Source organism: Cricetulus griseus, chromosome 5, assembly GCF_003668045.3.
Source record: "Cricetulus griseus strain 17A/GY chromosome 5, alternate assembly CriGri-PICRH-1.0, whole genome shotgun sequence".
In the NCBI taxonomy this organism is placed as follows: domain Eukaryota; kingdom Metazoa; phylum Chordata; class Mammalia; order Rodentia; family Cricetidae; genus Cricetulus; species Cricetulus griseus.
Genome location: NC_048598.1, coordinates 99,491,457 through 99,518,938, shown reverse-complemented (window position 1 = coordinate 99,518,938; position 27,482 = coordinate 99,491,457). Strand labels below are relative to the sequence as shown.

Genomic DNA, 27,482 nt, shown 5'->3' with positions numbered 1-27,482 from the left:
GGGAGGCTGGGCAGGACAGCCAGGCAGTCTTTGTACAGAGAGGCCCAGGCAGCAGGCCAGGCAGGCAGCCTTCCTGAAGGTGAGACTAGGTGTGTGCTGCTGAACATGACTAATCCACCCCGGGGGGGACAGGCCCAGGGCTCTGAGCAATTCCATAACTTGATGGAGTCCTGTCCCTTTCACAGAAGAAAATGGACTTAAGCTATAGCTCGCTGGGAAGGAATCTGGAACTGAAGACCGTTTTATTAAGAGTCCGTGTCCAATGATTAGGCAGGACCTACGTAGAGGGAGAAAGAAACCAGTGTGAGAGAATGGTGTGGAATGTACCGTTCAAGTTACAAGAACAGAAGAATTGCAGACTGAGCCAGCTTCTGTGCCCCAGTAACTGAAAGGGCACAAGAGAACCTTGTTGGAAACCAAGAGCCCCATCCCTGCCTGTCCTGCTTCAGAAAGGATGGATTAATCTACATATAGGAAGGTCATAGTGCATGTACAAGTCCCTAAAATCACCTGAAGCCTGACTGCACTTCTATGTGCCCTGCCTGAGTGTGCTGCTATTTTCTTTACTCCTGAAGTCCCATTAGAATGCAACAAGTGCCCCTGAAATGTGTTTCACCAGCCAGGTGTATCAAAGTCACCAGGTGTCAGCTAACCAACTTCCCTCATGGTGTAGTCAGAGAAGAAAAGGTCCCAACAAAGGCGGCAGCCACCTCTTATCTTCACGTCCCCAAAACAAAAGCAGAAACTATAAAAAGAAGAGCTGGTGACGTTATGCCACTAACAATTGTTAAGGGGAGGGAGAGGCCAAAGAGAAAAGGTCTTGTCCTTTCCATCCTTTTTTAGGACATCCAATATGGCTTCTGGTCCAGAGAGGGGCCTGGACTGGTTCCCACATGTAGCAGAGTGGCGCCTCTGCTGGAATTATGGATGCAACAATCCCTGGTCCCAGAACATGCCTGGGAAAACCCCGCCCACTCAGCCTCTTACTGTAGGCCACATTCCACAAGGCTGGCCCTCACCCCAGGGAAGCCCCAATCCCTCCAAGCTATAACTCCTGGGCTTCTGGATGTGCCACCTGGCTTTGGACATTTCCCATTCTTAAGGGGCCTTACCCCTTTCTGAAGCAATTGCCACATTCTGGCAGCAGGACCACCATATCCCTGAGACAGGACTGGAAGGAGTCCCTCAAAGACCCTGGGGCTAGGGAGCTGAGGCAGGCTTCCTGGTCAGAGCCCCAAGAGTGTTTCCTGGCCTCTGTCTGCACTCCCAGTTCCAGCCTTTCCAAACACCATGCATTCCTCTTTACCCTGGAGCTCTTAAGGAACACCCACATGTTCCAATCCTGGGAAAAGGAAATAAGACTAAAATAGCTGGACTGTGCTCTTCCATGAACAGGCCACAGTCCCAGGCCTTTTCACTGTACCTATTCAAACCCATCCCAGCCCAGGCAGCTGGAGTACACTCTGGGGGTGGCTCCGGAGAGGGTATACATAAGCTATATAGCCACCCATGCCCACAAAGACCTATAGAAAACATGTAAGTTTTCTTACAGGTAAGTTTCTTACCAGGTATTACCGGTATGACAAGAGAACTGAAACAGTCTTAGGACATCCCTGACCCCACATGACAGCCCATGTGATGCCATGCTGGTAATTGCATGGCTGCAGCTGGGAGAATAATGGGAAATGGAGAGCCCAGATCTGAAGTTGGAAGGAGGTAGCATCTGGGTCTTATTCTGCTTGTTCTAACACTGAGCCCCTGAGCAGTTACAGACTCAAGCTGGAATCAAAGCTCAATGAAGAAGAAAAAAAAAAAAACAAAAAGCAACCCAACAACAAATAGCTGGGCTCAAGGAAGTATCAAGCTGGCCACTGGTCCTGCTGCAGAAAATAAAGGCATACGTAGTGGCTGGGATCTATCTAGCAAAACATTCCACCTACTCATCTATAGTGTGCTCTTAACTCTGTGCACCCTTCCAGCCCCAGTTTCTTTAGGTGATTCATGTTGCTGGACCATGCCAGTAGAACTGACCCTAAGTGTTAAGTGACAAAAGCAGGTCCTTTGAGAAATTTTAACTTCAATTAAAATAGAAACTAAGAACAAGGAAGACATAAACTAGGCCTAAAAGACCAAAGAAAAACACCTCCACAGTGTTTACCCCACTTCTGCCCCACTCTCCTGCCAAGTAGAATTAGCAGTAACTTGTCACAGAGATTGGGGTTGCTGGGCTTCCTGGACCAATGAGATCAAATATGGAGGGTCTGCCCATTCCTGCACTCCATTCGTGTCTATGTCCTTGTGTGTGCCATCTGGGGATCTGCAACAAAAAACTCAGCAGGTCCTTCCTAAGCAATAGTACCAGTAACCCTACAACATAGCACTCTGTACACAGCAGGAAATAAAAGCCTACTGCTCCACTGGAAACACCAGAGGCCTGAATGAAGACAAAAGGGAGCCAGCAAAACAAAAATGGGAAGGACATCATCTGGAAAGAGGGAGGGGCTTAGCCCAGGCGGCCAAGCAAATTGTCAGAGCTAGATAGTCAGAGCCTACAAGTCCGCCGTTACAGCTCCATCACTTTAAATCTCACCCTCCTTCCCACCAGGACAGCTGTTCCCAGGACTCTCGGATTACTTGTTGCCCAAGTTTTCTACTTAAGGGAGGAGGCAGGTTGGAAAAAATTTATTCTCTCTGTAACAGTAGCAGAAAGCTTCTGGAAATGTCATCATGGCAATAATCAGGAAAGACAGGAGCAGGGCACTCATGTGGGATCATAGGAGGACTACCACGTAGTTCCGACAGAGGCAGGGGGATCTGAGTTCGAGGCCAGTCTGGCCTACATACAGAGCTAGTTCCAGGACAGCTTGGGCAGAGAAACCCTGTGTGTGTGTGTGTGGGGGGGGACGGGGGACGGGGGACGGGGCGGGGACGGGGACGGGGACGGGGGACGGGGGACGGGGGACGGGGGACGGGGGGGACGGGGGGACGGGGACGGGGACGGGAACGGGGGACGGGGCGGGGGACGGGGGGGACGGGGGGGACGGGGGACGGGGACAGGACAGAGTTCCCAAAGATAAACCAAGTTGTTTAACATCATGTCTGAGTCAGTCTCTGGTATTGTCTTTTGATCACTAGGATTTTTACAAAAGAAGGCTGCAAAATCTTAGGAGGCATGATCTAGAAAACACAGGAGACACAAAAAAATCCAGAGGAAAGGCAAATCTGAAGCTTGGCTGGCAATTAAAGTGAAAAGTCAGTGGCGACCAAGAATGCTAATGGAGTCCCAAGAATACATCTATTCACCCCATTCACCCCGCTGAAGGTGGTGGCCCCAGTTCAAGGGGAAAGTGGCCCAGAGCCAGCCCTTCCCAGCTAGCCTAGGATGCAGCTCCCCCTGCTGGTACGTGGGAAAGTAAGGTGAGTGTTTAGGTTAGAATGAAAAGGGGAAAGAATAATGATAGGAGAGAGGCTATGAGGTCAGCCACTTTGCACCTGGCAACTTTTGCAGTCTGTGTGGAACAAACGCAGAACGCACAATTTAATGGATTACATTTCCTTTGTAATTACATTGCTCATCAAAAACAAGGCAGGACAGAGAGTTGTCCTGGAAAGGCCCCAGTCTACGCCATGGCCCACAAAAATGCCTCTTCCACTCAACTCCCTCTTTCTTTGGGTAGAGGTGGACCTGTATATACAACTCAAAGCAACAAAGTTCATTCTAGCTGCTGTAAGGGAGACTTGACTTTCCTTGACACAATCAGGTCATTATTCCACAAAGTAAGAGATCCATGGAATACTGATAGGAGCCTTTTCGTTCATAGACCCACTTCCCACAAAAGAATTCACACATCTCAGTCCATTTAATAGAGTACACTTAAGACCCTGGGGCTGTCTGCTAGATGGACTGCTCAGCTGATAGAACCCGACCTGCCTATAGTAACCCCACTCATGTGATCCATGTGTCAGGCAACCCAGGTACACCACACCCCTTTCCCTATCTTTCCCTTGAGGCCTATGTGAGCACCTGCTCCTCTAGGAACAATTAAGAAAGTGCACCTCTGAGAAAACAATCTATTTCCATCAATACTACCTGCTCCCACCTCTAGCCCTGCAGCTGCAGCTCAGAAAGAACTGAACACTATTATACAGACCCATAGAGCACAAGAAGGGACCAGAGGAGAGCAGGACATACATGTCCTAGTGCGCACATAGGGCAGAGCTGGGAATAGCAGTGAGCACACTGTGGAGAAGAAAATGGCAATTCCCAAGTTTACAACCCAGGGCACAAAGCTGATTTATCACAAAGGCTGCCAGATGCAGGTGGCTTAGCTCTACTCTCTGCTAAAATGTGACCAAAACTGTTTTCATGACAACTGTCATGCCAGAATACTGGAAGGGGAGCAGAAGCATTCCACAACAAGGTTGATTGGGACTAAAACACCTACAGTCCTCAAGGTCTGCCTCTACCCTGATGGAAAGAATAGCGTGCTACTATACAAGGTGTCTTGCCACATTGCAGGGAGAAAGGTTAACATGGTGAATGGGTAGTCAGTAGGGAGTCCAGGGAGTCCTCAGTGACCACCAACTCTGGGCTCTTGAACAACCTAGACCAAGGACTGAGCTACTACCAGTGAAGAATGGGGTAGTTCGATAAGATGCTTAAATTGAGGGCAGGCGGTGGTGCACTCCTTTAATCCCAGCACTCCGGGGCGGATCTCTGTGAGTTCAAGGCCAGCCTGGTCTACAAAGCTACACAGAGAAACCCTATCTCAACAACCCCCCGCCCCCCAAGACTCTTAAATTGAAGTCAACTAACCTGTTTCAGAGTCTTCACTGTCAGAGGAGCTGGATTCGCTGGTGCTCTCCGACTCAGAGGATGAGAAGCCCTTCATCTTGGAAGAACCAGCAATCACATCAACTTTTTCAGCTATAACCCAAATAACAGACCTGTGTCAGAAAGGACACCAACCCAAGCAGCTGCTGCTAGTCACAGTGTACTCCCAACTGCCCAGAGGAAGGACCAGTGAGAAGTATGTACCCCAAAGGTCAGACTGCTCCTAACAGCTGCTACCAATTCAGACAGTAGTCACATCATTCTCACTGGTAGCGCACTTCACACTAGCTGAAACATGGCATGTGCTACAAAATTTAAGGCCTCATCAATCTCTGAAAGGTTTCCCAAGGATTCAGGAGACCAGGCATATCTTCATATGCTAGCCTTGGGTGAAGAGGTATTCTTTATACAGGGTATGACGTGTAGTGCATTTTGCTTTGCCAGTGAACTTGCAGTAGGAGCCACACTCTACCGGCATGGCTTCAGGTGTTCAGACGTGACCCCTTTAACACTATGCTAGAATAATTAGTTACACACACAGAAAGTGGGGAACGGGATGCCAAGCCATGGGCAATGTGTACATAGAATGACCTTCCTGGGGGCCTGAGAGATGGCTCAGCGGTTAAGAGCACTGACTGTTCTTCCAGAGGTCCTGAGTTCAATTCCCAGCAACCACATGGTGGCTCACAACCACCGTGAATGAGATCTGGTGTTGGAGTGCAGGCAGAAGACTGTATACATAATAAATAAATAAAATCTTTAAAAAAAAAAAAAAAAGAATGATCTTCCTGCTCCAGAAAATGGAGTCTCTGCCTTTCAGATGCTCTCACCATAATCCAAGAGAGTGAGCCAGCCTCTCTCCTCTACCTTATAAGGGGTCACATCTGAACACATGAAGCCATGCCCATAGGGTGTGGCCACCACCAGAAGTTCACTGGCAAAGCAAGATGCACTACATTAACATGCAAGAGTGAAACCCAAATATTGTCACTAAACAGCAGATCCAGAATAAAGTTCTAGGGACCAAGAAAGCAGGGCATAAAAAATACTTTAACATACATGCTAAGCTCAACACTCTAGTACTAGGAGAAAAGCTACAGGCCAATGTGGAGCATATATAAAAATGGAAGAGATGTCTGGAAGGCTGGTGTCAAGGATAGGGTGGGCATCACCCCCACTAGAAAAAGTAGGGCTCAGTATGAACTAACATCAATAAGAATATACCCCAGATATATAGGCACCCCTTTCCTCCTGGGGTCACCTCAACAGAGGAGGGAGAACACTTTTGAAAAGGACTGTATGGCTAGCAACCAGAGATGAAAACAACTGCTGTTTAGAGTAAGGCTCAATGGACAGGTTCAGGAAGGCTTCAGCAAGCCAAAGAGGGCCAGAAGGGCAATGACAACCCAGGGTTCAGTGCAGTGTCATTCTTGAGGCTTCTAGGGCAAAGGTTGTGGGGGTGGGTAAGTGAGTAGGGTTTCAAGTATGGAGTGCTAAGCTGGTGCTAAGAGGGCTAACTAAGGATCTCCATGGGAAGGACTTCTATACAAAGAGTTCTCAAGTGTACCTTGAGGTTTCCTTTTCTTCCGCAAACAAGAGGTGACATAGCGTTCCAACTCCCGCAGTGTGGACGGTTTCAGAGTCTCAAAGTCAATCTCAATCTCATCAGGATTGGAGTTCTTGAGTGACGGCTCCCTTGACTGGATGATGTGTACTACACGGCCCAGCTTCTCACCAGGAAGTTTGTTGATGTCTAGACTTAGCTGCCTCTTCTCCTCATAGGACATGGGCTTACACTTGTCCTCTTCTTCTGATTCGTATGTGGGAGGGGGCTTGCTTTTCATGGGTGCTGGTTCCTTCTTGCTATGAAGGGATGATGCAGACAGTTAAGAATGAATGGGTCTCCTGAGGAAGATTTGCACACACCCCTCTGAATGTATAGTTAAAGGACTGGTGAGGGTGGGGTGAACGGGTGGGCATTGACTGCCCACACCCAACTAGAAATAGGATTTAAGGCAACTAGCAAGGAGAAGACCAGCAGTAAACTCTAGCATGCCGCGGGAGCTGAAGCTCTGCTGTGGCTGCACGATAGCCACCTGCACTCTCTCTTCTCAAACACAGTGAGCTACCAACGCTCATTCAGGGGAAAAAAAAGCAAGGGTGGGGGTGGGGGGGAGGAACAAAGAGCTAAGTGCTAATAACAGGACACCAACCCAGACTGGTGCTGCAACAACAGAGTGGTCTTCCTCCCTGCCTTGGGTTTTGGGGATCACTACTACCAAAGATGGAAAAATTGGGAAGCACAGACCTCACATTGCTGTTGCTACTGTTATTTTTCTTTGTCTTTTTCGGAGGAAGTTCCTTGGCTTTGCTTTTCTTATTTTCCTCCATTTCCTCTTTCTTTTTGTGCTTTTCCTTTTTCTTTTCTTTCTTGTCCTTCTCCTTTTTCTTTGGTTTGTTCTGCTGGGGCTGTGAGAGGGCTGCAAGCTGCTCATGTACCGCTTTGAGCTGTGAAACAAACAGGCCATCCATCCATCCATCAGTCAGTCAGTCAGTCAGTCAATCAATCAATCAATCAATCAATCAAATCACAACCAGGCCTGGTCTAAAAAGCCCCTTCCCACATTTGGGAGGCAGAAGTAGATAGGTCTCTCTGAGCTCCAGACTAACCAGGGCTACACAGAGGAAACCTGTTGCAAAAGCAAACTGACCCACCCACAACCAGAACTGAGACATTCTTTTTATCACCTAAACCCAGGAAGGAATAACTCAGTTGAATAAATAAGGAATAAATCAGTTGAACAGTGTGCACTTGGGTATCAGGCTGTGGGTATGGGAGAAGCAAAGGATGGGCTGGCTTCTAGCCATGGACCTGCCAAATTAAAGTGTCCACCCACTACCTGATCCCCAAGGATTGCTACAATCTCCACAACAGGAGCTGCACACGCTGACAGATTCTAAATCTCCTGGCTATCTTAGTCACGGGATGTTTCTAAGGAGGAAGGTTTCTAAAGGGCTAAGAGTATACTAAAACACTGGGACTTAAAGACCATCTCAAACATAAAAGATTACTGTTGACAGGCAGCTTCAGGCTCCTGAAGCTAATGTGCCCAGAAAATATGCATGCCCCAGTCCTACTCAAAACACATAGCATATACATCTATGGTTTTAATGTTCCATTGACTAAGTAAAGAGGAAATGCCATATAAGGGGATCTTTTGAGATGTAGAATCAAGAACATCTCTTGGAAACCTCTGAGAGACTACCTTGGCCTCTGGGCATAGAACCACAGGTTCCCTTACCTGCTCCTGGAGCTCAGCCAGCCGCTGGGCTCGCTCTTCCTCTGAGTCGTCAGTGGAACTGTCACTGTCAGAGGAACTATCACTGCTGCTGTCACTAGATGAGGGTTGGGCCACCACCTTTGTAGGAGGTGGCACCGCAGGAGAGGACACCGTAACGACAGGCTCTTCAGGCTCATCAGGCATCTTGGCAAAGCGCATTTCAAATACCTCCTGGGGAGGGAAAGTCATGCTTATAAGGGTGTGTAGCTTTTCGAGCCTCTTTGACCAAATCAACAGGAATTAAGAGATCCATAGGATACCCTCCCCATGCCGCGCGCGCGCGTGCGTGCGTGCGTGTGTGTGTGTGTGTGTGTGTGTGTAACCACTCCACTCCTGATCTGGCTGGGCAATCATTCCCTGGAGGATACAGTGACCCAGGTGTATCTTGAGAACATCAGTTTGATGATGCTCAGTAAGCAGCAGGCAACAACCAAGAGCATCCAGAAAACATGCGTACAAGTCTCTGTAGCTCTCTGACAGGAGAGTTTGCTGGTCTTCCAAAGACAGAAAACAGGAAAACAGTACTGGCAAAGACTCTGAGTTGAACATTCATGGCAGAGCACACACGTGTCTGTGTCTGCTTTCATACAACATTTCATGAACACTTAGCTGAGCAATGCCAGGTAGAGTTATGGGATGTTAACGGCAGGTGTAGGGAAGGATTATATTATGAGTTGTAATCAATCAGAGCAGATTCTTGAGACCAGCAGAGAGTTACATGGAGTAACAGTACTCATGGAGCAGTAGACCCTGCCTGTGCTCCTAGGGATCAAGTCTCATGCAGCAAACCATACTCAATCAATCCAATGATGACTCACAGAACAGACATGTAAGGAATAAGGACTGCTTTTTTTTAGGTCTACTTTAAGAATGGCATAAAGATGAAAGATGGATCTAGGAGGAATTAAGGGGAGGAAAGGGGCATGTATAATGTAAAAATATAGTGTATGAAAATTTCAAAGAACAAAATGATCAGTGTAGCAATTCACACAATAAAGGGACATTCCTTTTTGTGTGTGTCCCTGCTTCCAAAAGATGTGTGTAGTCAAGAGTTTTCCTGTCACCAAGTGTTAGTGGTGCACGCCTTTAGTCCCAGCACACAGGAGGCAGAGGAAGGCGGATCTCTATGAGTTCATGGCCAGCCTGGACATCGTCCAAAGCAATACAGAGAAACCCTGTCTCGAGGGGGGGGGGGGGGAATTCCTGTTCCGCAGCTGCTCTCAAATAATCACTTAGAAGCTTATATTAATTACAAATGCTCAGCCAATAGCTCATGCTTGTTACTAGCTACCTCTTACAACTTAACCCATTTCTATTAATCTACATGATGCCCTGAGGCTCGTGGCTTTTTACCTCTATCCCATTTTGTGTGCCCAACATCTGCCTGGCAACTCCTCTGACTCTGCCCTTAGCCATCCCATCATTCTCTGTTTGGCTTTCCCAACATATTGGGGGGGAGGGGGCACAGGGCAGGGAGCAGCCAGAGCCATGGGTGCCGGTTAAGACCAGGACTTTGTAAGGGAAACAATTCTCCTTCCCATAACATAGGGAAGGCTCAAGGAGAAGCTGTTTCAGGCCCATATCTATGTCCACCCTTCCTGGGCCAGCTCTGAAATACGTTTTAGTATAAAGTTTCCATTCTTTTCACAAATGGCTATTATGTACGTGAGTGGGGTGCATAGGCTCCTCTCATTCAATAAGTGCTCTGACTTGCCCAAGCAGCAAGGAATACAAGACAGGAAGCTGGTCAAGGTGAGACAGTATCCTCAAGCAAAGATAAAGCTACTGGCTTCCACAATGTCTTCAGCTATATGACCCATTCTTCTCTTTTTGTCGGCCCAGAGTAAGACAGTGGATATCAGGACCAGCAACAGTAGCACTCACTGGGGAAATGTAACAATCAGACCTCTTGTTGGGCCGACTGCCTTTGCCTTTAATCCCAGCACTCGGGAAGCAGAGGCAGGTGGATCTCTGTGAGTTCCAGACCAGCCTGATCTACACAGCAAGTTCTAGGATAGTCTCCAAAGCCAAAGAGAAACCCTGTCTCGAAAACCAAAAAACCCCAAAACAAAAACAAGCCAAAACAACAAAAAAGAATTGTAGTGTGTTCACTACAGCTGCAATTCCCCTACCATGCATGCTTTCTTTCTTTCCTTTCTTCTTCTTCTTTTTTTTTTTTTTTTGGGGGGGGGGGCTCGAGGTAGTTGGATCTCAGTGAATTTGAGGCCAGCCTGTTTGCTGTCTACAAAGCAAGTTCCAGGACAACAAGGACTGTTACACAGAGAAACCCTATCTCGAAAAACCAAAAAGGAAACCTAGTTGGTCTCAATACAGCTTTTTTAAAATTTTGTTTTAGTGGGTGTGCACACCTATATGCACACTCATACACCAAAAAAGGACATGAGGTTTCTTCCTTTATTATTCACCTATTTACTGGAGAGTCTCTCTCAGAACCTGGGGTTCATGCTCTCTTAGCCAGGTATGAAGCTAGCAGGGGCTAGTTATCCTAATGTCTCCATTCCCCTCAGAATTGGGGCTATAAGCACGTGCAGGATGCCTAGCTTATTATGTGGGTTCTAAGATCTAAATGATGCACAGAAAACAATCTTAACTGCTTAGTCATTTCTCTCGTCCCCCTCTGTATCTCTTAAAGAGGTAAGTAAGCACGGGTAGCATTCTGATAAAGAGAATTTAGAAAAAAAGAATACAAAGCACAAAGATTCTATAAACACAACTGCCTTCCAGAAGGGAAACTTCCCCTGGCTAAAGAATGCTACTTTCAGAAACACTGGCAAAGAACCTCCCACTCCTGCGCCTCAAGCAGACCCTCTTTGAGAATAGGCATCTCATCTAAGGCAAGCTTGTTAACAGGTCAATGCCCAGGAAAAACTCATCTCTAGAGGTTGCTAAGTGGCAGATAGCTTGGTGATCATACCATGAGTGGAAATGGCATGCTTGGACAGCTTCACCCACTAAGAGTACACAGACAGACAGACCATACATGTGCACCCCCTCCTTTAAACAGAGACAAGACTGACCCCCCCACACACACCCTTAAACAAGACACCAAAATGTAAAACCAAACCAAACCAAAAGACCCTATTTCAGAGACGTATAGATTTTTATAAAAAGGAAGTAGCTTGTGGCAAGGTACCAGCATGACAGGAAAAAAAGTCAAAAAGGAAAGCTAGACAATAGAGTGGTTTCTTTCCCCTCTTTTATAGTAGTTCAAGACTGCTTTTTCCAGGTAACTGACGTGAGTTTTGCAATTTCCTCAATGGGGGCAAATAAATAGCCCACAGATATAAAATCTGGGCCCTGTGGGCAAATACTACCCACCCTGGCTTCTCAAGAAACTGTGAGGGAGAGAAGGAGGGGACCTAAGGTCTGAAGGCACACTGCCACTTGGTGGACCTGTATAAGAATTGCAGTCAGGACAGGTGTTGGTGGCGTACGCCTTTAATCCCAGCACTCAGGAGGCAGAGGCTGGCAAGGCAGTCAGTTAAAGGCCACGAGAGTTCCAGGACAGCCTCCAAAGCAATACAGAGAAACTCTGTCTCAAAAAACAGACAAAAACAAAACAAAAAATTGCAGTCAGCTGGATTGGGTGAAGCATAACTTTTAGTCCCAGCACTTAGGAGGCAGAAGTAGGGATAAAGCCAGAGGCAGAAGTAGGGATAAAGCCAGAGATACTCCATGAGACTATCTCTAATAAATAAAACATTTTAAAAAGAATCTTAGTAAAACTAAAAAGATTAAATTTCATAATGACTAGTAAAGGATGGATTAACACCAAATTGGAGAGGGAACACTAGGCCCCAGTGCAAGTTAGAAAAAATACAACAAAGATAAAAACTTTCTAGGCGCTAGAGAGATGGCTCAGTGGTTAAAGAGCACTGGATGTTCTTGCAGGGGATTTAGGTTTGGTCCCTAGCACCTACAAGGTGACTGACAGCTCACAATTCCAGTCTAGTGGATCTGCTATCCTCTTCTGGCTTGGACAGGCACCAGGCACAGACATACAGTCAAAATACCCATATACACAAATGAAAAACAAAACAAATATATCCTTCCAGTATGAGCAAGAATTTGAATTTTAAAGGCCAGGTTAACACTGACAACAATCCTATCAAGCTACCCTTTAATTTGACAAGTTCTCTGAACCAAAGGCAACCCATCACCAGAAGCCAAATGACACAATTATCTTAACTCTGATGAAAGGAAAAGATACTATCTTGTGGCACATAAGTGAAGCCAAACAGAAGCAGGGAATCACTGGGGATTGAGTGACCTCTGTGTGACAAAGACCAATGGGGTCACCAGAACTTTGCAAAACCTGATCTCTGCCCCGGAAGTACCCAGAGACTGCTATGTAAACAGACCTAAGGAAGCTTTGAGATCCACAATCAACATACCCGTGCCTCTTAACAGCGGGGTGCTCAGTCAATAGAGCACTGACCTAAGAGCAACAGCAACCTATGCACCAAGGAAGAAATGGCTGGGAATCATGATCTTATAGTTTCCTTTAAAAGGTAGGTCTGGGGACTGGAGAGATTGCTAAGTGGTTAGAGCACTTGCACCTTACAGGTTTCAAATTCAGTTCCCAGCACCCACGTCAGGCAGTTCACAACTCCCTTTAACTCTTCTGGCCTCCGTGGGTACCCATACACATGGCATACACAGACCCATAAATAAAATTAAAAATAAGTAAAAGGCAGTTCATAAAGGTATTAAATAGTGCCTTTATTCTCCAGTTTTAACCATCAAAGCTTCTGGGGGGGAGAGGGGGGACAGACGAGAGCTGTGGTAACTAACATCTATAATCCCAGTACTGGGAAAGCTGATACAAGAGGAGTACTGATAGTTTGAGGCCTGTCTAGGGTACAGTATGAGACTGAGTCCATAAATGAAAAGTGCAAACAGTTCACACATTAATGCTGTTCAACTTGTGAACTCTTCAGGACTCTCAACTTCAAGGACAGAGCCTACGAACTACTAAATCTACTAGGATCCATGACCACATGGACCAACATATAAACAGCCGTCTTGCAACTAAAAGGCAAATAAAGGCTCCCAAAACTGGTGGGAAAACATCCCGCTACTCTGGCTCACGTGTGAATACAACTGTGGCACAATGTTCACACCTGATGGGAGTGGCCCTGCCTACTTAAGACAGGTAAGCCTCTTCTATTTTGAAGAGACTGGGCCCAAGCACAACACACATGCTTTTTCAACTAGAGCAACAGAATGCAGATGGAGGAGAAGGGAGAAAAGACTTTCAGTGGGACACAAAACCAGCCACCCTGTTTCAGTTTTAACAACTCTGACTTAAAATGTTATATATTCCATTACTTAAAATGTTATGTATGCTGTTCAGAGGAGCTAGACAGGGGAAACTCTGCTAGTTTGTTATCAGCCTGGTCTATACTGAGTTCTAGAACAGCCAGGACTACATAAAAGAGACCATGCCTCCAAAACCAAACAAGCAAACAACAACAAAAAGCAAACCTCTTCCCAAGTCCCCAGCATTATTATGAGTGAAATAACAGAATTACAACCTGCCCAGGCCCACATAAGGTATGGCCTACCCTTCTAAGCACCTCACCTGGAGTTTTCGAGCCATGGCAACCACTTCATGGTCAGGGGGGTTGTACTTGTAGCAGTTGGAGAACATCAATCGGACATCAGCACCAAATTCCTGGGCATCTCTGTACTCACGGGACTCTAGTTTAGACTGGAAATACGAGATAGGTCCTAGTTAGCCATGTCTGTTCATGTTCTAATGAGTGAGTGAGTGTGAGTGTGAGTGTGTGTGAGTGTGTGTGTGTGTGTGTGTGTGTGTGTGTGTGTGTGCGCGCGCGCGCGCACAGTGGTATTTGTGGAAACAAGGTGGCCTCTTCTCTTAGTGGCTCTCAGTTTAATTCAAGCTAGGGTATTGGGATGTGCTTGTATTAAAGATACAGACTAGCTGGAGAGATGACTCAGAGATTAAGAAGGTAGATTAGAAGTAGGTTCAAGGAACACAGCATTGTCTCCTGTTTGAGCAATGTTATTCTACTTCTAGGAGAAAAATTGCAATTATTAAAAGAGGGGAGAAAAAAAAAAAAAAAAGGCAGTAAGAACACTGGTGAAGATGTTGGTAGATAGTGTTGTGTCTCCTACAGAAAAGACAGCAAAGCCTTTCCATTGCATTGAACCTAGAGTATCCAAAGTCTCCAACTGCATCTGCCAGGTTAAGGTGCCCAGGAGCATTGAGAGAGTCTCACAGTGTGCATCTCCTTACATAAAGAAAAGAGGTAGAACCATTACCTAAACCAAAATGGCCAAATATACTAGGTTAATGTGTGTTTCAACAATGTCCTGCAGGGAGCACCCATGGATTTATTGGGTTGGTCTAGGAGAAATCCTGTCTCTGCCCACCATCCCAGGGGCCTGGTGGCTAACCTTAATTGTGCTCATGTCCATGGGATGTTTAATGATGTCACAGTAGTCGTGCAGCCCCAGTGCCTCCACATCCACAGGCTTGTAGAAGGGCCAGGCATAGGAAGCGTGTTTCTTGGTAAACATCTCCTTGAGGATGACACTGCAGCACTTCAGCTGCTCAGAGATCTTGCTGTTCTTCTCTGGTGCTGGGTGTTGCTGTGAGTCCGGTACATCCTTCTTTGGGGGCTTCACAGGTCTGCTGCTCTCCCGCCGAGGACCCAGCTTGGCGGTCTTGGGCTCTGGGGCCAGTGAGGGCGGCTCATGAATGGGGTCCATGGTGGTGGGGGTGGTGGTATCTGCTTTCCTCTTCACCCCTTTCTTTGTCTGCCATGAGCAGAGGCACAAAAGGCTCAATCAGAGGCTCTGGCTGGTACAGCTGCTCTTCAGGATGACCTCTGAAACCAAGCCCTGACTAGGATCCCAACACTCAGGACAGGCCCCAAATTAACTGCATGGAGACCCTGTCATACCACTGCTTTCCCACAGGTGGGATAGGACAAGTCAACAACAGAAAAGCACAAAACTAATTACAGTATTTGCTCCCCTTAGAGGCCACAAAACCTAATGAAGAGGTTTCCTGATTAATAGCAGGGCCCTGACCACAGAGCCCATAGAAGAACAACTACCTGTTCTCTTCCCAGCCCATCTCCGGTGGCAGCAGTCCACCAGTGCCCAGGATGCTCACCTTCACAGGCTGTGGGGTGGCTGCAATGATGGGCGTGTGACTCTGCACAGGCTGTGGAGCTGGAGCAGGTGGGGGTGGTGGCTGGGGGGGTACTGGTGGAGGCGTCTGAAGTGGCTGGGGGGGCACCACTGTCACGATAGGAGGCTGGACAATGAGGTCTGGGGTGACAGCAGGAAAGGGGTGAGTTGTGGCCTGCACAGGTGGAGGAGGGTTCTGCTGAGGTGTCTGGGTCTGCGGAGGAGTTGATGCTTGAGTTGCATTTGGTACCGTGGATACACCAGGCTTTGCTGTCCCTACCAATCATAAAAAGAATAGGGGGTTATAAGGATATGCTGGCACACACTGGCTGACCCTGACAAAACAATATAACTCCCATACACATTTGTGTGGTACATTCCAGACATCACTGTGCACCAGGGTTGAGAGGGCAGCAGCAGGCAATTCATACTACATTTCCTGAGGTGTCCTGGTGGCAATTTCTCATTCAGACATAAGAAGGGAAGCCCAAGCTAAAAAAGTAGGAAATCTATTTGCTGAGTTTTAGCACAAGGGCTGCACAGAGAAATCAGAAAAATGTTCCTTAAGAATCCAAACAGCTTTCTTCATTCCTAGAAATATTACCTTCAGAGTGCTTTTGGCAGAATCCAACAGCAGCCAACCTTGTAAGGCTTCTGAAAACTAGCATGACCTCAACTCTCAGAGCTACTGGGGGCTAGTAGACAATTAATCCTAACTGTTGGTCCCTGAAAGCAAAAGTTGAAGTCTGAATGTATGGATAAGGAAAGTGACTTAATAATGTATAAATGACAAAAGAGTGACCAGGTTTTGAGTAGCAGTGTATAGCTCTAATGCCAATACAAGAGGCATGAAGTTTTGTTTTTTGTTGTTTTTCAAGACAGGGTTTCTCTGTGGCTTTGGAGGCTGTCCTGGAACTAGCTCTTGTAGACCAGGCTGGTCTCGAACTCACAGAGATCCGATTGTCTCTGCCTCCCGAGTGCTGAGACTAAAGGCATGCGCCACCACCGCCCGGCTGAGGCATGAAGTCTGAGTTAACACAGAGATCCTGCCTAAAAGGGTGGGGAAGAAGGAGGGAGAAATGTGGGGGTGGGGAGACTGGTATTCTCTGGTATTGGATTTATCAGTCCCCCGTGTCTTTGTCAATTTGGAGCAAGGTGGGAGGCCAGGCTAAAAGCATCTCTATAAAGAAGCAAACTCATTTCCAGGAGCGACCTGAACTGTCACCCTTTTGCAGGTCAGAACCATAAAGGACATAGACAAAGAAGAGGCAGGATATGCAGATAAATAAGAAGTTATTGGCTTCAGATGACTGAGCATCAGGGGTGAACCTGACTGGCACAGTTCAATAAAGCAATTTAGATAATAAACCTTAAGGTTTTTGGATTGGAACACTAGTTACAATAAATAGTTTCTGGCCAAATTAATTTCTTTATTCTAAAATGGAAAAGCAGGGCTAAGGATGAAACTCAATACTTAAGTGCTTACCTAACAATGTTTGTGGCACTGGATATAAGCTTTAGAAGTACAAAATAAATAATAAAATTAAGATAGAAAAGCAGTGGTGACACATGCCTTTAATCCCAGCACTTGTGAGGCAGATGGATCTCAGATCTATAGAGTTCCAGGGTAGTCAGGACTGTTTTACATAGAGAAGCCATCTTGAAAAAACAAGCAAGCACTAAATGTGAAGAATTCAAACATCAAAGTACTTGGAAAAGTCATGCTTTCTTTTTCTATTTTAAGTCCATCAACCACTCAGGGCCCAATGACTTCTGTCAGGGTAGGACCTCAGATCCATGGGACCCCTGGGAGCACAGGCAATCCTGAAACTGACCCCATCCTGTTCAAACAACAGCACTGAAATCCCTGGTACTCTTCTAACCTTGGAAAATAAAGATAAAGGAAAAACACGGTCAATTTACTTGCTATTTCAAATACTCTACCTGTTTCTTTCCTCCCTCGTCCTCTTCCTTTTGTCTGGACTATCATGATCTCTGTTTCTTCTGTGGGCAGTTCATTGATTTTTTGCAAGAAGAGTTTCTCCAAAGCTTCTGCCATTAAGACGATGTCATCTCCAGGCTGGATGGGGAAACAAGTGGGGTAGAGCTGGAAGGCCCCTCTTCCCATCTTTGTGGTCAGGACACCAAGGCCACCCCCATGCCCCAAACACATGGAACATTGTATCCAGGCTCCTTCTTGATCTGGACTCCAAGGGGCCACAATGGTTATGCTACTAGGTATCCCTAACAAGACCTGTCCACCTGTATCTCCCTTTCAGTTTTAAGCTCCAAGAAACCATCCTTGTGCCTTATGTACCTACCAACTCAGTCAATTTATAACAGGAGGCCCTCCATTATTTTGGGGCTTCTTCAAATATAACTCAAATGAATTCACTAAAAATACTCAAATCACACAGCATTTGTGATGAATACTTTGTAGGGCTCCAACAGTGCTCCCCAATATACCCCAGAGGCAACTCAATGGAGTTTGGGTAAGCTCTTACCACAGTGTCTTATGGATCCCCACTCTATTACCATGTCCAGAACATGCTGTCCCCATTCAGCTCTAAACCATTTTGTACATTTTGCTTTTCACCTAAGTGGTGAGAACTAAGGCTTTACAAAACACAGTAAACTTCAAGAAACTCACCTACCCATCTCTTCTGGGCAATTTTACCCACTACACGAGCAGAGGTCAAAAGCTGAGTTGTGTATAGTGTCTCCCTCCAGAGTCGTTCTATTTGAAAGGGTTGGTTTTAATCACATCTGTGGTCTGAACTGTAAACAAATGATCTGGCTTCATGGCACAGCCGAGCCGCAAGATTTGGCTACGGGGTTAAGGAAGTGACCCTTGGGTCTAAATGTAAGACCAGGGGGACACTCGATTTTATGGCCATGTCCACAGTTCCAGGAGACTGTGACCCACAGAACAGCTGGGGTCTGCAACTAACCCCATTGTACCCTCTCACGTCAAGGTTTGAAGGTGTGTGCCTGAGCACACCTCAAGACTCTAGTGCACACGTTCTTTCATCTGTCGTCATATGTTCCCTACCAGACATGCTCAAGAACTAAAAGAAAATCCCCAGAGTAATAGAGGCAGGTGCTTCAGGCTAACAGGACAGTACCCTCCCCACAAAAGAAATGCCCAGTCCTAGGCACAATTACAGGTCCCATCACCCTACCTCCGGAAGTCTCTTAATGTCATACAGCCCAAATGCTCCCAATAACCCTGCCCCCAACTCCTAACAGGTGCCCCATTTTTGCTTCCTCTCCTTCCCAAGCAAGGCAGCTGGGCTCCTGCCATCCACATCTCACCTTGTTATAGATGTAACAATTTGTAAACATAGTGTTGAAGTCCTGGATACATTCCTGAGCATTCCAGTAATAGTTGTTTTCCAAGCGCTTCTTTATTGTTCCCATGTCCATGGGTGTTTTAATGATCTTATAGTAATCCTGAGGAGCAGAGAGATCAAAGAAGGCCAGAGTCACCTGAGCAGTCAGTCATGCTTGAGCCCTCTCTCACCAGTCAAAGATCTTTTTCATGGTGTCAGTAAACAACTAAAGGCAATGTGGACAGATTCCTAAACACTAGATGGCAAATGTACAAGCTAACAGGCTAACAGAGAAAATAAACGAAAATACTTTTTAAACCCACCCCCAGCCCCCACAAAAGGGATTAATTTTGTATGCACAGTGTATCTTGATCATATTTGCCCTCATCCCCCAGTCCCCTCATCCAGGCCTCCTTCTTGTCCTTTTTAAATATTCCACTGAGTTAAATCAGTGCTGCCTGGATGCACCTGGGTAGGATCCTTAGGAGCATCAGCAATCTCCCAGTAGACATGCCCACAAAGAAAACTGACTCTCCTTGCCCAGCAGCCATCAACTGTCATTAGCTTCTGGGGGGGGGGGGCAACGGGACACGGGCGCTTATAAGCTCCCCTTCTCTTTTAGGATGTTATAAGTACCAGGGAAATCACACCGCCTTTTAAAAAGTGGTTCTTGGAGATTGAGAGACAGAGGAGAGCATCAGGGTACTGTCCCAAAATTAAAGTGGGCAATGAGGTTTTAAGTTGTGCTGACACCCATAAAGAAAGAAAAAGCCATTATTACCCATGTAAGAGGAGGCACAGGTTGGCTACATGTGTGCACCCAAACCAAAAGGCAACTCAAAACCAGACTTTCAAACCTATTTCATGCTGTCTCTACCGCGTTCTCAAGAGAAATAATGACAAAAAAATCTAGACAGATTTTATTCTGTGAACAAAACTCTGAGAATAGTATTTGGCCCTGCATTGTATACTGTGCTAAGTCACTCAAGGTTTAGAGGACATAGTAAGGGCAAGCGAGCAGTAGGATGAAAGTATATCAGGGAGAGGAGCTGAGAGCTAAGGCGGTAGGCTTCAGGCAGGACAACAGGTCAGAATGCATGTGAGGAACCTGGAAGGTGGCTTTCTAACAACTCCTGAAAAGTCTGAGCTCTCTCTCGGGCCCATAGCAGGTTAGCTCCCAGGTCTACTAGTAAAGGGTCTCTTGAGATCACTCTTACCCAGCAGCTTTTCTTTCAAGACATCACATCAATGGAGGTGCACAGGGCAATTCTAGAACTTAGGAAGTATGTGGGTAGAAGAATATGGAGTTCAAAGGCCAGTCTAGAACACACAAGATTCTGTTTTTTTTTTTTTTTTTTTTTTTTTAAAGGCTGCTAAAGGTGGACATCCAAATTATCAGAGTGATAGGATTCACACCATCCAAGAAAGGGAAATTCTGGCCCACCTTCAAGAGTTTCAGCCACTGCACTTGACAGATTTTAACAGTCGAGCCTCACCTATCATATACTTGTCAAGATATCCCTGTGACGTCACCTGAGTCCCCTAGCAATCCCCTGCCTTGGTCTTTGCCCTTTCAGGACTCTGTGCCTCTGCTCCTATTGTTTCCTCCTATAACAAACTGACCGTCTATTCTGAGGCTATTAATGATCTCCTAACAGCCATCCCCTCATCTTTTTGATCTCATGTTCTCTAATGTAGAACTCTGGGGACTGCTGTTTAATGAACTCTTTTTGATAAGGCCTCTCTTCTCTTCTCATGAAAGTCCAGTTCCTTCTATTCCATTTGATCTAAGAATGTTGCTGTGGTGGTTTGAATAAGCATAGTTCCCAAACGCTCATATACTGGAATGCTTGGTCCCTAATTGGTAGATTGTTTAGGAAGGATTTGGAGTTGTGTGGCCTTTTTGGAAAAGGTGTGTGATGGGAGTGCCAGACTTTACTCTCACTCTCTCTGCTTTCATCTTGCAGATTGGGAGTTCTTAGCTCCTTTTCCAACACCATGCCTGCCTGTTGCCATACTTGCAGCCATGATGGTCATCAACTAACTTAACCCCTCTGAAACTGTAAACAAGTCCCCAATTAAACACTTTCTTTTATGAGTTGCCTTGATCATGGTGTCTCTTCACAGCAAAACAACAGGAACTTTTTTTTTAACCTGTGGACCCTGCTACAGACCTGTGCCATTAAGCTCCCCAAACAGCGTCCTGAGTAACCTACAGTCAACCATTGCCAGATGCTTGCATTGCTTATCTTATCAATGGTGGACACTACTCCCCCACACATCTTCTTTCTAGCAAGTTCACGACCCACCCTAGATAATGGCTACCAAAGCATAACACATTTGCCAGGAGGGCATAGAACTTAACACATTCCAGAGAGCAACTTAAAAAACTAGCATTGACCCAGGCGGTGGTGGCACACGCCTTTCCGGACCAACCTGGTCTACAAGAGTCAGTTCCAGGACAGCCTCCAAAGCTACACAGGGAAACCCTGTCTCGAAAAACCAAAAAGAAAAAGAAACCAAGCATTGGCTTTTGAAGGAGAAATATGAAAGCATCTGTTCCAACCACTCCCTGGGGTTCAGTGAGGTAGCTCAGATAATATAATAGAGATGTTTGCTAGGGATGTGTAAGATGGGACATTCTCCAAGAAAGAGAAAAAAACAAAATCGGGTATGTTGTGGTGGTGGGTAGGATGTATAGTATCTCCAGGGGGCATGTAGCACAGTTCCCTTCAACCATGTTCCCTAGAAGATGCTCCACTGTCTTTACCAGCATGGCAGTATTCTGGTGACAGATGATGCAAGTAACTGTTGCTGAAGTAAACAGTCCCCTTTTGGACTACTAGTTGGGGCTCCGACTTCAGCTCACCTTGTTTTAACCTTCCCCGGGGTCCCAATTAACTAAGCAAACAGTGTATGTCTAAGCTTCCCCCTTTTCTTTTCCTGTTTAATTTGCCACTGTGGATACTGGTGTTCATTGTTCTTACCATGACTCCAAACCCACTTCCACCCTTCTGCAGAATGTGCCTTCACCAGGAGACTGAGGGTGGTGGTAGCAAAGGCCCTGGAAGCTACTCACAGGGAGGTTCAGCTTGACGGCGTCCACAGGCTGTTGGAAAGGCCACGCAAACTGGTGTTTCCATAGTGTCTTGAGCACCACTCTGAGCAGGTATTGCAGTTGATTGGTCTGCCTTTTGGGCTTATTAGGGTTGGAGGTCTCTGGGGGTGGAGGATTGGTGCTGGCTGCATTTGCTGGCTGGGGTTGGGCCTGGGCCTGCGTTGTAGACATTTGGGAGGTTTCTAGTCCATCCCCCATTACTGGCAGATTTCTCAATCTTGTCCCAGGGCCGCTCTCCGTAGACATGCTAGTGATCCCATCACATTCTTCACCAGGCACTCTATATGGAAAGAAAAAACTCATCAGAAACCAGACAGCACATGAACCACACTAGAAATGACAAGAACCCTAGCTGGAGATTCCAAAGAGTCTGGTCTGAATGGCTGGGAGAGATACTCCATGACCCAACTAAAAGTGTATGTCTCTTCTAAGACTGGCTATTTAGCTGGGCTTGGTGATAAGGGCCTATAATCCTAGAGGACGAGAAAGGTAATTTGCCAAGTCTAAGACTTCTCTGGACAACTATGTCAGATTCAAAACAAAAAAACATGCCTAGCACACACAATCCCAGTACCACAAAAAGACTAACCATCTAGCACAGAAGATAGGTATAACCTATCAAAAACCAGGGACAGAGCACTCGGTAAGAGCTGATTAGGAACAAGCAAAGCCACTGAGAACCACAGAATTCACAATGGAGAAGGTATATATAGCTATGTTTCATAAGCCTGTGTGACTCTTTTCTCACTTGAAGACCTATATGATACTGGTTGTATGACAAGATAAGATATATAAGTCCTTGTTTGTAACTGTGGCTTATGAAACACAAAGTCAATACTTCTATTTAGGCCAGAGCTACAAAGGAAGGAACAGCAAGATAAGGTCTATTCACCTGGCTTTGGACAGCTTCACAATTAAGAGCATTTTTCTGGGTAACTCAAATAATGCATGTTTACTGAGGAAAGAAATCTCATAAAAGGTTACCTCTCATTTTAAAAAAGAAGTTCATACTTGTCCATCCAACTATCTCAATGAGATAAACTAACCCTTATAAATAAATAAACCACAGGTCAAGGACTAGCAATCTCTCCCTCTGATCCCAGTTCAGAAGGAATATTGTTAGGAATAGGGTTGAAGGAGGGCTTCGTGGATATAAAGCCTTGTGCTGGTATCTCTCTAACACAGCATTAGAGGTGGTGACAGGGCATCAACAGCTGAAATAAAATGAGTACCTATCTCACATAAATCTGATGGGACGGCCTTGGGTAGCATCCTCCAAAGTGAGGAGAGAAGTGAGCTATGGGTTCAGCACCAAGATGTAGTAATTCTCTGGAACTTCACTGGGAGGCAAGCATGGTAAAACACATTAATCTAGCAACTACAGTTGTTTCTTTCCTTTAAAATGCTTTAGAATGGAGAGAGACTGACATGCCATGTGTGTTTGTGTGCGTGCGCCAATAATACTAACTAAAGACAGACCTCTAGTTTTGTTCCCACAATCGGGTTTCTCCTATAATCCCCAAACTGGAGAGGCTGAGGCAAGATCATGAATTCAAAGCCAACCTGAAACACACAAATGTCTCAAACAAGAATGAATAGAACAGGAACACATACATACACCCTCCCTCTCCTTCTGATGCTGTGTACTGAGCATGTGCCAAGAGAGCAAGGGCAGGGAAGTCATAGAGCAGACAGGTTAACAGTCCAGGACTTGAGAGTTACCTCTCATTTATCCTCACCCACCACAATTTCAAGAATTCACTCCTACAGCAGTCAGTCCCGCCCCCAAATGGAAACAAACAAACAAACAATGATAAAAGCCAACCAGAACCACTCATCTGCCTGGGGGCAAGGAAATGACTCCCTATAGTAGTACAGAGGTGACCATTCAGCCTCCCTGGTAAATTTTCCCCTTAATATCATCCTCACTATGCCTCAACCAGATATCTATGCTCCACAACATGACTGCCACCATCCCTTGTCACCGTCAGACCTTTTACTTGCTATCTTTGATAAAAGCGCATACACAGAGACAAGTGCCAACCTCTTACCCAGTGCCTGATGATGCTTCACCTCTGTGGCTTCAATGAGTGCACATACAATCTTGAGTCTTAAAGCCTGTTACTCTGGGGTTTCTGGCTCAGTCTCATGGCTCTGGAAGAGCGGCACTCATGTGGACAATGTGGTAACTATTACTTAGCCAGTATGTCTCACTGGACCTCCATGTCAGCCTGGGGTATTTGGCAATTGACATGACATGCCTTATGAGTTGATAAAGTAACACTTCAGTCAATACCATGAAAAAAGTCTGGGCTGCTGCTCTGGCCATGGACTGGAAGAGAAGATACTAAACTGATGGCAAGGCATGCAACACACACTCCTATGTTGAGGTAAGGAGAGACAAGTCTGATCAGTGACAACAGAGTGATTAGACAAGAGAGACAGCAACATATACGAGGAGTAATCAGAAGGGTAGCTGATAATCTGATAATTAGGGTAACTGATTTCAAGTCAACTTTTCCATGGGAAAGGGGACTTGGGAATTAAAAAAAAAAAAAAAAGTCAAGAGATAGTGAGAATTCCACCTACTGTTTTCAGCTCTAAATGTTCCTAAGTGGATGCCTTGGTTCTGAATCTGTTACAAAAGAAATCCTGTAATAACCTGTTTTGAGTTTAGATATTTAAGGGGAAAGATAATGCAACGGTATACAGTGAGGTTCTAATGCCAAGGTACCCTAGGAGGGGCACCTTATTCAAGCGAGACAGGTGCTGCAAGCACTATCAACACAAAGCAATTGATCATGTTAGGCTCTAGTATATTCCTTTCAATGGAGCTATAATATCCAAATCGTAACATTCTGTTACTACTATAATAAAAAGCAAGAGTCATAGAAAAAATCCATACAAAAGTAGGAAGCAGGTCCATGCTGGTTCTAATATAAGAGCTTGTATTTACTGTACAGTGCTTAAAAATGGCAGACTGTCATTGGGAGTTATACAGAAAGTAGTTTTTCAAAAAATTAATTTTTTCAAAGAGTAACACAGGTGTTGCGACATGACCCTTTGGCCTAAGTGCATGTAAAAAGGCAGAGATTATCCTTAGCTATTTTACACACAGAGGTATGTTTGTGCTGGGTATATTCATTGGTTTGAATGTGTGTAAGCCCTTCAATGACTTTCAGAATTATCATCAGTTGCTCTTTCACCTTAATTCATTGGAACAAGGTCTCTCTCAAGCCTAGAGCTCACTGATAAGGCAAGTCTTGCTAGCCAACTTGCTCCTGTGGCCACTATGCCCATCTGGCACTTATGTGGGTTTCTGGGTATCTGCACTCCTGTCCTCATGCTTGGGTAGCAAGTACTTAAACTCTGAGCCATCTCCATAGGCCTACCTAACCTTGAGATTTTTAAGGATGCTGTGAAAAATTTGGGAACCTCTAAATGTGTGTGTGTGTGTCTTCTTTAACGTGAACTATGTATGTACGTGTATATATAATTCCCAAAGTTAACCAATTTCTGATTATTCTTTTTCAAGATTTATTATGTGTATATAGTGTTGTGCCTGCATGTCAGAAGAGGGCAGCACATCCCATTACAGATGGTTGAGAGTCACCATGTGGTTGCTGGGCATTGAATTCAAAACCACCTGAAGAGTGGCCAGTGCTCTTGACCTCTGAGCCCTCAAGGACATTCTTTGTAGCTCCCCATTTAAGAACAGCTCATAGCTCAGCAGTGGTGTGTGCCTTTAATCTTAGCACACTCAAGAGGGAAGAGGCAGGGGAATCTCTGAATTCAAGGCCAGCCTGGTCTACAGAGTGAGTTTCAGGACAGCCAAGGATATACAGAGAAACCCTATCTCAAAAGAGAGAGGGGAAGGGAGGGGAAAAAGAGGTAATAAAGAGGAGGGAGGGAGGGAAGAGAGACAGAGACACAGACACTTACTGCGCTGATGATGTTCTAACGGTCTGATTTACAGACTTGACCTATGTTAGTTTAATCCTCACAAGTAAGACAGTGGCATCACCACCTTCACCATGATACCCATGACAACACAGAATTCAACTGGAGGTCACATGTAGTATATACTTGGTGTGCTCTGATTCAGAGTAGCCACAACAAGCACAGGAGCAGTAATGAGGAGCTTCTGGCTTTGCTGACAATGCTTCATCCCTCAGAAGACCTGCCCTCTCTACAGAGGCATCCAAATATCACATGGCTCATGAGCTGGGACTCAAGCCAGATTTCTAGTAGTGCTATCTCCAAATATTTTCAACCCCAATAAATAAATCAGAAATGAAACACCTTGTGGTAACTAACTGGCCATCTGTTTGCAAGGAGAATTGGACATCATTATATACAATATCTGAAGCACAATTCCCTGCTGGATCTGGGGTTACAAGACCAGCCTGAAAGGGTATATATAGCTTAAACTTGTTTCCTGCTTTGCCAATGAGGTTAGCCCCAGGCCCATAGGAAAAATCATTCAAATTCACACATATCCTTAAAACACAGGAGAGCACCTTTCTGTGAGTACAAGGTACTTGCATAAAGCATTTGGGGTAATGATAGAGTATACATACCATGGACAAAAACAAAGAGGTAGGGGGGCACTGATGTTGGCAAAAATAAATTAAGAAAAATGAAGCAAGGACCTTGCAGGTAAATGGATGGAACTACAAAAGATTATGTGGTAACCCAGATCTAGAAAGACATGTTTCTCATTGGAGGCCCTTAACCCCAAATCTTCAGATGTAAGTATGTATCTTGGAGTTAGCTGTAAAAACCAGGAAAGTGCCGGGCGTTGGTGGTGCACGCCTTTAATCCCAGCACTCGGGAGGCAGAGACAGGTGGATCTCTGTGAGTTCGAGACCAGCCTGGTCTACAAGAGCTAGTTCCAGGACAGCCTCCAAAGCCACAGAGAAACCCTGTCTGGGGGGGGGGGGGACCAGGAAAGTAAGAAGGGACCATAATAGCAAGGTATAAGTCATCTGATCTGGGAAGTGTATGGGGAGTACTTAAGATGGACGGAGAAAAATATAGGAGGGTGAAATAACAGGAAGAATAGAAGTTGTAACTAATCATACTATTAACTTGTTCACTAAAAAAACAATATACACATTATGTTTGTGTATAAATACACACACATAACTGGGAGGTGGTGTTGGCAAACCCCTTTGATCCCAGCATTTGGGAAGCAGAGGCAGTCAGATCTCAATGAGTTTGAAGCCAGCCTAGTGGTGCATGCCTGAAGTCTCAGCACTCAGGAAGCAGAAGCAGACAGATCTGTGAGTTAGAGGCCAGCCTGGTCTACAGAGTGAGTTCCAGGACAGCCATTACACAGAGAAACCCTGTCTTGAACCTCCCTCCCCCAAAAATACACACATATATTTTAAGCAATATTTTCTCATGTGGGCTGACCTGAATGCCTCCTCACTGAGAACTAACTTTTCATGGTACCAGAAGGCACCATACAAGCCCTATCTAGGTATGACTCCTATGAAACCCCCAACAACAATCAGCAGGCACAGCATATTCACCTTGGTGGTAGCCAATCGATCTCTTAATTGCACCTGTTCAGTAGGAGGGAAATTATGCTTGCTACTAAAAATGCAGCCAACTACCAAGGGCTAGTGAAGTCATATATCTGGGAGGAGAACCTATAACTCCCCCCC

General features: G+C 45.7%; 1 protein-coding gene across 1 annotated transcript in view; it reads right to left on the bottom strand.

The window, feature by feature from the left end:
- The window catches only part of Brd4 (bromodomain containing 4), an 81,218-nt gene that overhangs the window by 11,477 nt on the left and 42,259 nt on the right, over window positions 1-27,482 (bottom strand). The window contains 10 exon segments of the mRNA XM_027419485.2: window positions 4,817-4,927; window positions 6,402-6,697; window positions 7,143-7,342; window positions 8,137-8,346; window positions 13,781-13,909; window positions 14,620-14,982; window positions 15,344-15,636; window positions 17,305-17,440; window positions 18,676-18,813; window positions 21,772-22,090. Coding sequence (XP_027275286.2) covers window positions 4,817-4,927; window positions 6,402-6,697; window positions 7,143-7,342; window positions 8,137-8,346; window positions 13,781-13,909; window positions 14,620-14,982; window positions 15,344-15,636; window positions 17,305-17,440; window positions 18,676-18,813; window positions 21,772-22,056 — 2,161 coding nt within the window. The 5' untranslated portion in view covers window positions 22,057-22,090.